This window comes from Psammomys obesus, unplaced genomic scaffold (assembly GCF_907164565.1).
Source record: "Psammomys obesus unplaced genomic scaffold, mPsaObe1.curated_primary_1811, whole genome shotgun sequence".
NCBI lineage: Eukaryota > Metazoa > Chordata > Mammalia > Rodentia > Muridae > Psammomys > Psammomys obesus.
Genome location: NW_026596073.1, coordinates 882,514 through 899,837, shown reverse-complemented (window position 1 = coordinate 899,837; position 17,324 = coordinate 882,514). Strand labels below are relative to the sequence as shown.

At 34.2% G+C, this 17,324-nt stretch overlaps 1 protein-coding gene across 7 annotated transcripts in view; it reads right to left on the bottom strand.

Annotated features, from left to right (window-relative positions):
- Ppfia2 (PTPRF interacting protein alpha 2) overlaps nucleotides 1-17,324 on the bottom strand; it is a 504,690-nt gene that overhangs the window by 39,966 nt on the left and 447,400 nt on the right. For all 7 annotated transcript variants that reach the window (XM_055625946.1, XM_055625947.1, XM_055625948.1 and 4 more), the window contains one exon: nucleotides 13,308-13,401. In XM_055625946.1, the coding sequence (XP_055481921.1) occupies nucleotides 13,308-13,401 (94 nt within the window). The remainder of the gene's footprint in view (nucleotides 1-13,307; nucleotides 13,402-17,324) is intronic.

Here is a 17,324-nt window from a genome sequence, read left to right as displayed (position 1 = left end):
CAGTCAATTTTAAATGTTATGTCAGAGGCTTTTCCACCTATAAAGTGTTAGTAGAAAGTATACTTAGAATTCACAGTTATTCATTGTAAAATACCTTCATCTCTTAAAATCCAAAAGTCTACAGGGTAAGATACAATCTTCCCAGAGTTCAGCTAAAGAATGAGCGTGCTATCTACATCCATGGAGGCACAGCTCTGTAATACACACTCTTTGGAGACAGAGGTGGGAATTTTATGAGCATAAAGCCAGCCTGGACTACATAGGAAGTGAGGTGTGATTTTATTGCTCTATTACCGAATGATTTGTATTTGTTGATAAATCTTATGGATATCATAAGAACATACTCGGAATTCTTCTAGGCAACTGTGAATGATGTAAGGTGGCACCTAATTTGTGAAACATCTGCAAGCTGATAAGTATATATTCATTAACATAATTCTGAACATAAATACGTCAAAAAAAATCCCAATCAGATGCTTCAGAACACTGATTAGTTAAATACATAGTTAACGTCAGAAATCTAAGTTTTAAGTTCAACATTATCAATGTTGATTGATTTTAAAGTACAAGGATATTATGTGTGTCTGTGTGTGTCTGTGAGAGAGAGAGATTACTGGGCACTTTCACACAGTGAAAGTGGAAAAAGTCTATGACATTTAAATAGAATTTATGTAGACTCCAATAACATTTATAAGGCTTTTTAAAAAAATAAATACATCACACTAAGGTTGGAATTCATTCATGTTTAAGCTCTCTCTCTCTCTTTATTCTAGGAGCTCTGGGAACAGAGGAACTAGTCTCAGGAAAAAAGTTTAGTTTATTTGTGAATTTCAGTTGGAATTTACATAATTTCCTCCTTCGATTTATTTTAAATGTAATCATTTTCAAAACCATTAAAAAGGAGTAAACACATACACATGAGGAATTCACTTAGCTGTGCTGCTTTTGAAAAACAGTGTCTTGTGTTACTTTCCATTGAACGATTTCATTTTTACCTGACACCACGGGCTGAAATCCCCATTCACTTCCGAATGGTAATTAAGGATTTTCTGGAAGGCATTGATAATGCTCCAAGTATGTGGATATCCCTTCAATTAGAGTGTTTCTGTGCATTATCTAATTACGAGGTCTCCTTTGTTCCATTTGGAAGCTTTCCATTTCCATGCTCCTGTGGCTATGCATTCAGTAATGCCCTTACTGCAGGCAGTTAGAAAAGGGAGCACTCAGGCCTCCAAGGGTACACAGCAAGCGAGTGCAACTCTGTGTTCTGGTTTTTAGATCTCAAACCTTAACCCCGTTCCTCCTCGCTGTTGCTACCCTTCACTATCTGTCTGCTTTCCTATAGCCTTACCTTCTTCTGCTCTTGATTTTAGTAATTGTACTAAGGAAATAGTTTCGATGCATAAACTATGTGTAAACCCTAAAACACATTGAGGCAGTGTTGTCTATGGGGACTTGTGTGATTTCCCTTTTACATAAAAGAAGGATTTTAATTTTGAAACTGCTTTCTGAGAAATATAAGTTTGTAATCACTTTTTAAAAGCCAATAAAGGTTAAAAAAAAAGCCAATAAAGTTTGACTATGAGTCTCAGTATTTACTTTGATAGCTGGTGGTTAGAGACTTTCATAGGCCCCCTGTGGAAGGCTCCTGTCCTGTTCCCTGTCTTCACCTATTTCTGATGTCTGTCTGTTTGCCCTTCTGAATGAGGATTAAGCATCTTCCCTCGGGTTCTCCTTGTTTAGCTTCTTTAGGACTATAGATTTTAGTATGTTTATCCTATATTATATAGCTAATATCCACTTATAAGTAAGTATATACCATGTATGTCTTTCTACTTCTAGTTTATCTCACTCAGGAAGATCTTTTCTAGTTCCATCCATTTGCCTGCAAATTTAGTAGGTAAATTTACTGATACTCCCCTATCAGTAGACCAGGGGAGGGACATAGGGGGAGAAGAGTAAGGGAGGGGATAGGTAGGAGATAAAGAAGGGGGCTACAGTCAGAATGCAAAGAGAATAAATGTAATAATAATAATGAAAAATTAAAAAAACCACTAAAATAATAAACAATTGGAAAAGGCACATATCTGGATAGAATCCAGGGCTACCTTAACCGTCATAAATACTTTGCTGAGATGACACACTTAACCCTTTCTAGCTAAATAAGGTCAGAAGACAGACAAATAAGCTTATCTCCTGAATGTAACATTGCAGAACCGAACTGCATGCCCAAGAAAAGCACATTTTCTGACATGCAGCACAAGGGGTCAAAGTTCATCCTGAAAGTATGACTTGAGCATTGTAGATCCCCCATTAACTCCTGAAGGATGACTCGAGAGCTAGAAGAATGGTGTCGGAAGGGTCACTTTGCATTCATCTCATGGAACTAAGCAGTAACAGTGTCCGAAAGGCCAATGTAATTCAAATATAAGTATTTCTCTGAACCAATGAGTTCTTTCTCTGTGTAGAAATGAGTGCACGTCATGAATTTCATTTCAGGCCAGAGGCAGTGCAGTTTGTGTCACAACTGAAAAGAGAAATACTAAAGATAAAACAAACTTAAAAAAAGAGATGGTTGCTGAAAATCAACCTGTTCAGCAGCCATTGTGAGTCAACTTACCCAGATGTGCTTTTCATGAGATGGGGAAGGATGGATGAAAAAGAAAAGCACACAAATGTTAATGGATACATTTCAATCCAAAGAAAGCCATGGAATAAAACAATAGCATCATTTCAGATGTGAGAAATCTCGTATGAGAACAACATGGTGCCTTAGAGAATCATTTCAGTGGTGGTAGTACTGTTTTTATTCCATAACGATACAAACTATATCCAGGAGTCTGGTTAAGCTGAAGGCAAGTCTGAGCGTTGACCAATAAGCCTGTGTTTAGTATGAGCCACTCTGAAACATGCGGGGCCAAATTTTCTTAGCCTCTAGTACATCCCAGGAAAGAAGCAAAGAGCATTTTTTATGTGTGGCCACATCTGTGTCATGTCATAGATAGGAAAAATACCTTGCTGAACAGCCTACAGTCTTTTAAGGCCTCTGTTAAACTCAAGAAAAAAAAATGTCAAACAGAGATCCACACCTCAAGTAGAAAAAAAAAAAAACAATACTATTTGAAGGACAGAATAATGGCATTCCACTTTTTATACATGCTTTGATTAGATTGCTAACAGGCGCATTGTTCAATTTTATCTAGTACAACAAAAAAATTAAAGTCCATTCCAGATGAAGAAAATTTATTGTAACAAGTTTTACAGTAATCACTGTTTTTAAAAGACATGCACCTGTAATAAGAAATGATGAATGTACAAAACAACTTCATGAATCATCTTCTATCATTTTATTATATTCTCTTGTATATGTGCTTTGAAAGCAAATATTAAGTTTGTTCCAATCAGACAGATTCTAGTAGAAGATATAGTTAGTTACTTGAGTGTATAGTTATAAATGCTGCTTAGAAAACAGTGTTTCTAAAAAACACTCAGAAAAAACTGAGTGTTTTTTCAGTCGTATCGAAATCATCACAAAACTCATCTCATGCTAATTCAGCTTTGAACTTAACCATTTACTCCCTGGGTGTAGTAGAGGCATTTAGAAAACATGGCAGTTAAATAATCCAACAAAAGCCATGAGAATAATATTTTAAAATTTCTACATAAAGAACAGGATAATTAATAGAATGTGAAACTGTTAATACAACTCATAAGCTATATTCAGTATAACAAAATATGAGGCAGAATTCTTCTTTCAGAAATTAAGCAATGTAAAGCATTTTGTTTTTGATCGCAGAGATATCGTAAAGAAAAGCTGGATGTGTGATAGAACACGCTGCACATGCCTCCTCCGGTAGCATTCATTCAGAGAAACCAGGAGAACTTTGAGAAATCACATAGTCTTTGGCCTCAGCTCCGGGACAGCTGGAGCAAGCTCTTTAAATTTTCTTATAAACCAAAATGCAGTGTCTAAATGTTGGCAACACAATTTCCTAAGAAATGTTTAAGTCATATTTTTTCACATCATATATGGAACAGAAAAAAGATATGATCCGAAAGAGATAATTTTATACATTTTAACTGGATTTCTTACCAACACCCCTGTGTGCTATATCATGAACTTTGAAAAAAAAAAAAAAAGACATAAGGACATTTTTGAGCCTTCCAGAAAAACTGCCCAGTGCATCTGTGGTGAGTTGAGACCACTAGCGAAGAAATCTCTCCTATCCTGACTACAATCTTCAGTAACACTAGTTGATTAAATTTGTGACAATGAAGTATTAATAGTTTTAACATCATCATTTGCCATGATTTTAAAAGTTAGGAATTGTACAGTAATATACAAATACTTGATATATAAAATATAATAAAAATTATGAAACTCAACATGAAAGCCAAATTTCAAAGTGGAGTTCATAGTTCTAAAACTTTATCTTGTCAGTATATTCGAATTGTTTGACTTCTCATCACTCTCATATATTTTCTTTCCTTCATTGTTAATGAATTCTAAGTTGCTTTCTAATTTCAGAATATTTAGCATTTCAACTCAGAAATGTGTTATGCAAAGGATAAAAATGTATAAACATGACAAGTGACTCAGAGACTGTGTGATAATCGTTTAATTATGAGGTGATATGTATATTAGTAGAGAAGTTTCTCTTCTATATGAAGTATTTATTTTTCTTTGTAAAACTCATTTCATTCTCTCCTACAAATAATTGCTTACAATAAATTGTAAACATTACTATTTTATCACCTATTCTAGTGTGTCAGAGAGAAGATGATAGGAATTGATAGAAATACAGATTTTGTCAAAAACAGGCTAACTTTTGTTAAGGATCATTCACTATAACAAATCAAAGATGGTTCTAGTTCTATTGATACATAAAGGAATGAGTCATATTACTAATTAAAAACCAAACCCAATTATTGATGTGTTTTTGGAAACTTTATTTTACATTCAGCCCCAACAATTACCACATGGTGTGTGTGTATGTTTGTGTTTGTTTATGGGTGTGGTGTGTGTGTGTGTTATTTCAAGGGGTGGAGCTTAACCTTTTTAGTCATTTCACTTGACTCTACAAGATTTGCTAGAAAACAAGGGCCTCTCCCTTTTTAGATTCAGATGAGGAGCAGCTCACTCAAAAAGTCTCTTCTGAGGTTCAAGTTGGTGAGTCAAAAACACTTTAAATCATTTATCATGAGCAAATCCAGAAATGAGTGGGTAGTAGTGGGAATAGATGAGTACAGTAAAAATTGTGCTTGAGACTGTTTCATGCATGCACTTAAACACTGTGGGTTCTTTTCTAGTGATCATTAATATTGTGTCTTTTAGATTTGCAAATTGGGATTTTTTTGTTTGTTTTTTGGTCTTGTTAAAGATACAGATGAGATGAGATTTGGAAGAATTAATCATACAATGGCCTAGGGAATTAGAAGAACGTATCTTGGATTCTACTACATATCTGGTAAATACTAGAGTAGAGTAGTTTCCTGGTGGTAGTTTTTCTCTGTCTTTCCGTCTGTCTCATTGACTCATCGTAAGCTAATGACAAGAAGATGCATGTCGAATTTTGGGAAGAGAAGGGGCTCATTAACAAGAATTGAAGAAAGAGGAAAAAGCATCCGTGTGAAGACTACTGTCGTAGCAGGCAGTGAAGCTCCGCTAGTGAATCAGGCACACTTTCACAGGGGATGTCTAAGACCAACGGAAAACACAGATATTTACATCACAATTCACAACAGTATCTCAATTACTGTTATGAAGTTGCAATGAAAATAACTTTATGCTTGGGGATCAGCACAGTGCGAGGAACTGTGTTAAAGGGTCACAGCACTAGGAAGGTTGAGAACTACTGTTCTACAAGCTTTGTAGGGGGCCTCTCCAGGGATCAGCCTTTCAAGAGTGCCCATTCATGCTGAGTTAGACGTTTTAATGATGGTAGGTAGCTACCTTTGAGTCAGCCAAGGAAAGGTCATACAAATGAAAAACTAACATGTAATCCTTTATTTGTGATGAGAAATACAGAGAATTATCATAGGATGAGGTCTGCAATGCAAATTTTGTGGAATTTCATCATTTAATAAAGGAGACAAATTATAATTCATTACTAAATTTTATAGATAAAAATTTTAGAGAAATAAATACTTCAGTCGATTCATTCATGTGTTTAAATTACTCCATGGTTTGTTTTCTAGTAAACTTAAATACTGTATCAAACAATGGAATATTATATGTATATCATATTTATGTATGGGATATAACAAAAAGTATTGTTTTCATAAAGAATACCTTTCCTTGTCTGAGCCTGTCATTTTACTCAAAGTGCCTCCTGGAAATCTATGCTTACTCTTTAATATTATTTGTTTTGGCAATGGAAGTATAATTATATGATTTCCCCTTTATTTATTCTCCTCTATATATTCTCCATGTACCATCTTGTTTCTTTTTGAATTCTTGATTTTTTTTCTTTATTGGTGCTACACTTAGATATAGATATGTGTATATATGTGTGTGAATTTCTCTATATATGTTGTTTTTCTTTTTATAGTTCATTATTTTAGTTTATTTATTTATTACAATTTATTTACTTTGTATCCCAGATGTAGCCCCCTCCATCTCCTCCCAATTTTCTTCTTCTTCCCCTATGCTCCTTACCTAGTCCACTGAGAGGGGAGGACCTCCTTTCCTTGTGTGAATTTCTAAATATATGAATATAAGCTGCTCAGTCTGTGCACTGGTTCAGTCTGTATGCTTCTGTCTACTTGCATGTGTGTGTTCTCAGTTGGTGTGGTTTCCTCTGAGTAAGACTGCTTGTCCTGCTCTATTCTTATTATTTACCTGCAGGTTTGTTTTGTTTTGTTGTTTGTTGTTGTGTTTTTTGTCCACAGTTGAGTCCTCAAAAGTTTCTCCTGACCATATTAATATATTTTTTACTATCATCCTTGTTCAGGTTATGTGTTGGTAACTAATTTCTTGAGTGCTTCTGGAATGTAGCTTCTGCTCTCTCTAGGAGACTTTATGTGTGGAAGAAGAACAGTTTCTAAGTCAGAGACATCATATGATATTAGAATAATACAATTAAACAGAACAATGCCCAGCCTTGCTCATTTTAGCTGCTCACTGTGGTTACTGAATAGTTGATACACATAAGACAGATATACTCACAGTTATGACAGAAAATATGAGGAGTGAAATCAAGTGGAAGCAATGTACACAACACAATAGAAGAAATTATAACCTAAGTTGCTGATAAGTGCTTCAAAATCATGAAGCATGACATGATACGCAGAGAGCAATGGGACTAGTGAGATAAGTAGAGCCCTGGTAAAGTGAGGAAATGTAGGCTACTTGAAGGCATCTGACAACTATAGAAGGACTCCAGGGAATGACTGAGGGATATTAAGCTCCTCAGAAATATGATTTAAATGAATTTCTTTGGCTGATATGTGAGGAATGCATTATAGAAATGGGATCTGATATAAGAGAGACAGCTATACAATGAGAACCTCAGCTGCATAGGATCAAATAAGCTGACTTAATAGATCAAAAAGCATTGTAAACTGTAAGATTTACTATAATATTGGGGTGCAGTGAAGAAAGCCAAAGCCTAGGACTTGGGTTTTGTTAGCCGACTAGAAATTAATATCTGTGTTTCGACTTGATCTGAAGATTTCCTCTTCATCCAGACCCAGCTCCCAGTTGTGAATTCAGATATTCTGGAAACATAATTTAAACAGCTACAAAAACGCAACTCCGCTGAGTAATCCAAATGTTCTCTTGATTTTAGTTCATCTCTGAATCAAATTCCAGAATCTTAGAACAAAGACAACTTAAAGAACATGTTGTTCAATCTCTGAAGGTAAAGTTTATTCACCTATTAAAATCCCACCAAGTGCACATTTGACTGGTCTATGTTGAATATAATCACTGGTCCACACTCCCTTCCAGGCAGTCAGCACTTTCCTCTCTGATATGTGATTATAGGTAACTTTATGTTAGAGTTGGCTCAACTTCATCAGCTTAATGATCTCTGTCTTTGGCTCAAGTTCTTGTCAAAAGACCAGAATAGGACATATTTGATTGTTATTGCTTTTGACATTTCTTGTATTGTCATTTTACATATTCAGTATATATTCAATTCTTTCTACCAGAATTTGAAACATATTGTGCTGTCTTCCAACTATTTTTTGATGATGTTCCTCTGAATACACATGATAATAATTTCAAATATATTCCCAGAATGTTACACAAGGTCCAATTAAAATCTAGTTAGTGTATAGAATTTTGACCATTAACTACCTTTGTTGAATGTAAATTTTTTCATTAGGCATTGTTCATTTATGTACTTTATAGAAATAATTCTTCCCACCCTGAGGAGCTGCAAATATATATGCACATACACACGTATGTACAATAGTCTTGCAGTTGGAAGCAAAATTATACAAAGATCTTTATTAAAATTTATAAATTTTGGATAAAACCATAAAGGAGCTTATTAAAGCACTTTATGTAAAATTTTAGGTGTACCTTCTCTTGCATAGCTTGACAAAATTCTGTTATTTTAGTCATTTATAATAGCGACTTAATAGTATTTTTCATTTTGTGCAGTAATCATCAAATCATTTGCTTAGCTCCTTTTGTCAGAAAGGTCTTGAAAAATAAGTTTAAAATAAGATCAATAGGTGGCTTTCAGGCTTTTGTTGTTTTCTTCAAAGACTTGTGACTTGGATAAATTGTCATAGAACCAGAAGAGATTAAGTTCAGGCATTTGTCCCCATGTCTGTCTGTCTCCCTTACAGAGTTGTAAAATGGAAATGTCAGTAGTCTACATGACAGTGTAGACTATTGGGCTATAGGAATGAATGAATGAAGTGTTATGATTTGCCAAATTTATCCTGGTCTCATTTAACTCAGGAGTTTTTTAGTCATAATAATAATAATAGGATTTTAGTCAAATCAAGGATAGAAATTTTTTAGAAAAGAAAGTTATTTCAGAATTTTCAAACATTTATAGTTTAATATCTAATTATTCCTTATTATTTTATCATTTCTTGATCAAAATATTTCTTGAATGCAAAAATGTGTAGATAATATGTGACTTTAATCGTGCTTGTCTTGTAACAGTCACTAAACTGATGGATCAAAATAGCTATCTCATTTCTCATTCTTTTCCTTTCTTCTAATAGATCAGATATATCTAAACACAAATAAAAAGCCCTGGCATTTTTCTTAACTTTAGTTTTAGTGAAAGAACATTGTATTACTTTCCACTGTTAGTATTTGCATCTTATTATTTAGTTTCAAGTAATGCTTTTAATTGTCCTTGGCTGGAACACAACAGATCTTTGAAGTGATATCTGGGTCTTGGTACAGGCACAAAGCCACCTCTGAGTTATGAGTAGAAAACTGAGACATACTTTCCCAGAGAAATATTAGGGTGTGGGGTTGGGTTTAGATTCTAACTGTTCTACTATAATAGATCCTTTGATTCGGCTGCCCACGGCAGACCGATAGTGTCTAAATGAACCTTTGACTGCAACATATTTACAAAGTACAAATTCTTGCTTTTCCTTATTTATTTGGGTTTCAAGACATGAACGTAGGGTAATGAAGAAGAATGAATGTGCTTATGATAGCACATTGCAGAAATATGATTTCTTATTTTCATCTGGAAGTACCCTGCCTCTGATATCTCAGGAATCTGTGAAGGGCACAGTATCTAGCCAGCTGTTCCTTTATGCTTCATAAAACTGAAGTCCATTCATATAGTGTAACTAGAAAATGTTCTTGTATGATGAAGCACAAATGTTTGCCTTCCATGTACACAGCACCACTCAGAAAGAAAAACATGTTCATATATTTGAACACAAGTTCTTGACTATAACTCATTTATAAGCTAAAATTGGCAATAGTCACTTAATAAATATTTATTGAATGAAAAACGTTGAGGAGTTTTGTGGTACCTTAGAGTATGAATAATTTAAGTGACATTTACTTGCTTAGAGATATGCTTACTCTGAACCTTTCAAATGCCAAAGAGTATAAGTGAAGCATCTTTAAACATAATAAATATTATGCGTGGAAACAGAGCCTTAGGACTGTGATGAGAATAAATTTAGCCAAATCTATGAAGCTTCACTTGGAGCTCTTTGAATTTCTAATATAAAGATTCATTGGTGGTGATTAAGTTTGCCTGCCTTGCTTTAAGAATAATTTTGTCTCTCTGGAGGGGATGCTGTTGATAGCTGAATGGGAGTGTTAATTTCATTTTAATGATGTTGAAAAATTGATTCAAATACAAAATCAATGTTCATTTAGTAGTGTTATCCGTTCAGGAGGATGTAGAAAATTAAACTATGTAATAACATATTATTGATGTTATAACAAAAGAATGAAATGACAAATTACCCTTACAAAATTCATTTAATATATTTTGATTACATACAAAGGTATGAGATATTTTTAGCGTATCTGTATCTTTCACTAAAAATTTATACAATGTTTAAAAGCTAGGGGAAAATATAACCACAAAGTTTTGCTACAATTTCAATGATTAATGGTTTTGAAGGTAAATAGTGACTGAGTGACATTTCTGTTGGTTTTCAAAAGTGCCCTGCCTACTCCCAGTTTTCTTTAGAGTTAGACAGGTTTAATTATTCAAGCAGATATCTTTAGCTTTAGTCAGGTCAATATGTTTCTTGGGATCAAAGAAAACATCATAAATGTAAGCCCATTGGGTCACTTTATATTGAATTGTCTAGTTTGACAAATGCACAGAGTAAAAAATTAAAACAAGTGAAATATACACATAATTCATAATAGCTGGATTAGAGATGATTGCTGGAGTGTTTTCCAGCACACACATGGTCCTGTGTCATCACAATAAATAAAACAATTTGATGGAGTTAGAGCTACCATGGAGACAAGGCTGGAAGGAGTTTCTAGAGTAGGTTAATTGAAGTGGGTAGAACAACTCTAAATGTGGGCAGTACTATTCCCAGGTCTGGGTTCCTCTTCTGAATAAAGAATATCAGTATTGATCACTTTTTCTTTCCTAACTGTAAATGCAATGTGATCAGCTTTCTCTTGTTACTACCAATACCCATTCCCCATGATAAAGGACTGTATCCCCTGAAAATATTAGCCAATGTAAACTTTTCCTTCCTTAAATGACTCTTGTTAGGTATTTTGTAACAGCAAGAGGAAAAAAAAAACTAAGATATAACCCAAAAAAGCCGAATCTAGACTTTACATAAAATTTGGATAAATTGAAACTTATTCAGAAATTGAAGGGTTTTTGTCATATATTCTAATTTAGTATTTGGCTAATTATATTATTCTGTGCTCTTTTGTTTAATGCCTGTGTTAGCATTACTTTTTAAACTATCCCAAGAAATAGTTTAACGTTTCAAGAAGAGATAGATGGCTAAGAAAGTGAAATGAGCACTTAAAGACCAGGATGAGAGACACAAAAGCGAAGGTGCAAAATTCATATTTCTAGGTGCTCTCAACGTCAATTTCAGAAAAAAGTCGTTCAATTCCATTGACTAGAAAAATGTATCTGTGGTTCAGTGAAATAAGAGAGGATGATGAGTCAGATCACAATATCGTGATGAACGCAAAGTGAGCTCACATGACAGACATCACAACATCCCCTGGAGACTAAATCCTGAGAACAAGTGACCTAAACCTTAAACACTAAGAGACTGAAGGCAGGAACTGAATGAAAAACTGAAAATTTGAATGAGAACCACGAAGATTATTTATGTGAAATACTTGAATGAGAAAATTACAGCTTGAGAACAAGCCACTGAAATGTAATGAGAATAACAAATTGAGATTAGTGCAAACTGAAGGTAATTGATACATGACTAAACATGACTTTCTGATAAATTGCAACAGAAATAACAGTTTCGTGAAAGTGCTGAGTCATTTTAATCACAGAAAATCTCACAGCACTGGCTCCATGTATATGCCACTGGGTCCTTGTCATGGAATAGTCAAAATAAAGGGCAATATTTTTGCATATTATTTAATTAACTATGTCCATTAGGCAGACTTGTAATAAACTAACCACGATATAAAAGAATAATTCTTCATAGAATAATATTCTGCACAGATAACTATGAAATTAAAGATTGGATTTTAATACGATTATAGAAATATAGATATTTGAAGCAGGTTTTGACAAATACTGATATGTATCTTTAAGTTATCAGTAACTGAATAATATTTCATGATGGAACCTTTAATCCTATTGAAGACATTACATTCTCAAAGTATTGTTCTAGTTTGTATTTCTATTGGGTCTGGATAAATAGTTTCAGTAAAGTATTGCCAACTAATAAATAATGGTTAATTAACTTCTACTGTATTATAATTATATTTCCTGTTATTGGCAAATGTCTGCAACACAAGTAGAGAGACAAAATGTGAAGTAAATTGAGAAGCCTGTGTTTTGAAACAGTAGAAATACATCACTAATTGGTAGCTAGAGCAATCAGTAGAAATGTATTGATCATAAATTGGTAGCGGTAGGAAGCAGAAATATAAAAACCATTAAAATAATGTAATAAATAGTTTAGGGAGTGGTGGAGGAGCAACTCACAAAAAGATGAGAATAAAATGAAATTATAATACTTTCAAAGACTATGCTTTTAGAGTGATGATTTTATGTCACTGAAAATGTTACTATGCAGCTAACAATATGTTATTTATGGAATCCCTTCCTAACAGCTGTTGAAACTCGAAATTTTCAAATTTTACAAGTCATTTAAATGTTCCGTATTACATATGAATGGGAAGATAGACTCTCAGTTTCTTGGCAGGTGCCAAACAATCTGTTCTCACCTAAAATAAGCTTATATTCAGCCAGAGAAATACTCTTCCTCTTAAATTCTTCTTTATGAACACTAGACACATAGCTATCATGAAAGGAAACACATAATACAACTTTCATTTTGTTGTACCAAATCAGAACTTCATTTGGCTTCAATAATGCATCATATTGCCTTCAATACTACATCTAACTATATTATATATAAAATATAATTTTGAAATCACTGCTTTGATCAGTAGCTTAAATTTTGCAGTTTATTGTGTAGACAAGTTTTATACTCATTTGAAGCTTCAATTCATTATCACGGTGAAACATGAGCACTGAGTTGTTTGCCATAGTTTCAGGAAAAATTGCTATATACTTTTATTTCCCAATTTATCTCTTCTTAAATTCCTTATAAGAGAAAAGGATGAAGCATCATAATAAAGTGTGTGAAAAAGGAGAAAAATTAATTTCCAAACCTACTTTTTCTTCAGTCTTCTGTCCTTTTCTGCTTGGGTTCCAAGTTTGCCTAAGCCCAGGGACTCCTGTGCTGCAGCTTCAGTCTCCATAAAACCCCCTGGGAAGAAAAATCAAACAAACAAAATTAAGATCAAGATAGAGGCATTTGTCCATTCTGAAGTTATCATCTCAAAGGTTTATTGGTGCAACCACTCAGAAACTTTCTTACTTTTCAGATTGCCCCTTGTATTGCATACATCAAAGGACACAGTTACACATACAAATGAACTGGGAAAATCAACACACACAAAAAAAGTACCAACCGGTGTTCATTCATTTGCACAAGCACAGTTGTGGAAGATGACATGCATGTGTACCTACAAACCCTTGTAGAGTATTCAATGCTCAAGGCCATTCTGTTTGACTTCTCTAGTGAGAGGTCAGAGTGAAGACCTGGCAAAGAGGTCTTTTCTGAGACTGATACTCAAACCCAGGACCATGCATGGAGATAACCTAGAACCCCTGCATAGATGTAACCCATGGTAGCTCAGTATCCAAGTGGGTACCCTCGCAAGGGGAACAAGGAGTGTCTCTGATATGAACTCAGTGGCAGGTTCTTTGACTACCTCTCCCTGACGTGGGGGGCAGCCTTACCAGGCCACAGAGGAAGACAATGCAGCTACTCCTGATGAGACCTGATAGGCTAGGGTCAGAGGGAAGGGGAGGAAGACCTCTCCTATCAGTGGAATAAGGGAGGGGCATGGAAGGAGACGGGGGAGGGAGGGTGTGATTGGGTAGAAATGAGGGACGGGGATACAACTGGGATACAAAGAGAATAAACTGTAATTAATAAAAAAGTTAATTTAAAAAAGAGCAAAGACCATGAATAGCATGCTTGTCATATCTCACTTACAGTGAGAAACAGTCTGCTGAACCGAAAACTAAATGTATGTTTTCAGACCCGGTTTAAAGAATGCATAGGCCTGTGTTGGCTGCTGAAGGATCTGCATGTAGAGCTCCTGGAATTCAGTGAGTACAGCATGCTGAGTCTTCTAGCCTTGCTCAGAAGCCTCATCTTTTCTGAGATAATTTTTGCTTTGATTTTTTTATAAGCCAAAACATAAGTTTATTGTTTTATCTAATCTACCAAAAATTATGTGAACTAGTGTCAGCATTAGCAGAGTCAGAAATTATAGTATGTATGCATAGTCTTGGTGGGAACAAAAGAAATTTCATGAGTATCAGTGATGGAAAGACACTTTTTATAATGTACTTATTTCACTCCAAACCCCTAAATGAATTTGGTTCATAAATTGCTAATTACAGTAAAAATGTGGGATTAATATTGTGTTTTTCTTTTTCATTGATATTTATTGTTTGAAAAAGAAAACACAAAGTCACAGTCAAAGAAAATTATTCATATTTTCATGTGGATGAAGGTATACATATATTTTAAATAGAAGGGATATAAGTTACATTTAAACATAATCTTCAAATAATACTAATCTGATGCTAATAATAACTTCATTCTTAACAAATACCATCCTCCAAATTTAACCAATATACCAGAAAATAACCATTGAAGACAACTGTCACTACCTTTTTTGTATATTTTTCTTGTATAAAGGTTAAGTACTTGAATATGTTATGGTTTCTCAATTATTGCCAGAAAGAAATGGTAAATTGGTTACTACTGTTTTCCATAATTTATTTTAGCAAATACTTTGTTAAGCTGGAGACTATTAATACAGAAAATTGCTGTGAATTAACTTAACTTTTACCTTGATAATCTTATTACTGGGCTAGATAATTGTAAAAAGTCTCATTTATTCAAAACACATCAGTCACTGTCCAGATTTAATTCAGTGTAATAGAGATAGAAGGCTAAATTTATTTTATTCCTTCTATTCATGTGCAATTAATGCTGCAGGAAAGATTTTTATTACATAAGAGACTCACTGTGGCTCTTATTTGGAAAACCATTGGGTGGAGAACTGAAAGTCTCTTAGGGAACATTTTCAAATCTGAAATTTTCCATTATGCATAGTGATAGAATAATGTGGCTTCATTTCTCTCACTTGTGTATGTGCCTTAGTATATATCCAAAAATTATCATTTATAATCACAATAAAAAATGTTCTTTTAAAGTGGAGATGAAGTGAATGATTGACTTAAAACTCATAAAATTCTTGGTTGATCCATATGGTTTCAGTGCATATTGATGAGACAAATCTACTTGGTAAGTGATAAAACTCTTTCAATATCAAGGTTATTGGATGAATCAGGCATTTTGGTTTTCAAAGAAATAAAAGAACAATTAACTTGTGATTTAAAGTTTTTCATCAAGAATTCAACTTTTTAAATAAAACATGATCATTTTTAAACAATCAGCATTTTGGAAGAAAAAAATAATTCTACAGTTAGACTGCAAACAGGTTTTGCTGCTTCCTGAGTTTGGAGGAGTTGATATGACTGTAACTATAATTTAGCACAGTTTCATATATTCTGATCTAAAAATGGAGTCTCAGAAAATAGAAAACAAAGCTTAGGTTTATAAAAGACTGTGTATTTTCTACATTTTAAATGATACCTTAGTATCCCAATAAAATGCAATTTTGTTGAAAAAATTATTGATTTATTGTTTTCTCATCAAATTCAATTAAACTATAAAAAGTATGTGTAAAGGACAATCAAAATAATTTTAAAGAGAAAAAGTTAGGTTATAGAACATAAGATAAGCATATATGCTAAATAAAATGTTAGTAAAGGAATGATCCCTCTGTTAGCAAGCATCTTAATAACACAACTGTGGGTTTTACTACAATATATTAAAAATGACCAATAATTTGTTAAATGCCATGATAAGTCAGCGAATTCGATAAAACAAACATTGTTGACTGGTATGTTGATTTATATGTGAAAACAGCTTTTTATTTCCTATGTTATATTTCTATTGACGAAGAGATTCTTCTTCTGGGAAATAGAAATCCAAGGAGGATTTGACTGTCACATTGAATTATGATATTCACATAGTCCCATGTACATCGGCTTTCCACAGCTGATGCTTTGTATGGTTACACTCCATGGATGTCAGGGAAGGGATGCTGAATGAATTTGCTGTCACAAACCTGCAAGCATGAACATTGTAAGTAGAAATTCCTTGGTGCTATAGCAAAAAATTATCCCTAGGTGATGGAGAATCACCTACATGTCATCATTCCATTAACTGAGTAACTGCAGAACATACTTAGGAATCTATCACTCTAGCTAACACTTACTATTAGAAGAAATTTAATTTTTTTCCTAATAACTTAAGCCTGAAGAGGAATATACAGAAAGCTCTCTCTCTCTCCCTCTGTTTATCTCTTCCCTCTCTCTTCCTATCTTTCCCTCCCCAAGCCTTTCTCCACAGTGATCAGGATATAGGATGCAAAGCTCCTTGCTTCTGCTCCCCTGTCACACTTGTCTGCTTCCCGCCATGATGTTCATGGACTGAGCTTCTAAAGCTATGATCAAGACCCCAATTAAATAAATGCTTTTTATCATAAGAGTTGCCTTGGTCATGGTGTGTCATCACACCAGTACAACAGGGACTAAGACAATATTCTTCCCAAAGTGCCAGTGATATATATTTTATTTCAGAAATTTCAATTGTTATTGTTTTGATATTTTTGTGTATGAATGTGCACATGTGCCTTTTTCATGGTTATATACTTAGCTGGAGTCATTTCAAAAGCACTAATTCATATTTCCTATTATTAGTCATTGATAATATTTTATCCTACCATGCAGAGAGATGTAACCCACCTAGAACCCCTGTTCAGAGGTAGCCCATAAACAGCTGATTCCCCATGTGGATTCTCTAGTTAGGGGGAAAGAGATACTCTCCGACATGAACTTGGTTGTCTGCTCCTTGATCACTTTGCCCTGTTGGGGTGACCTTGCCATCCCACAGAGGAAGAGTATCTAGGCAGTCCTGATGGGACCTGATAGAGTAAGGTTAGATAGTAGGGGAGAATGGTTTCCCCTATCAGTGGACTA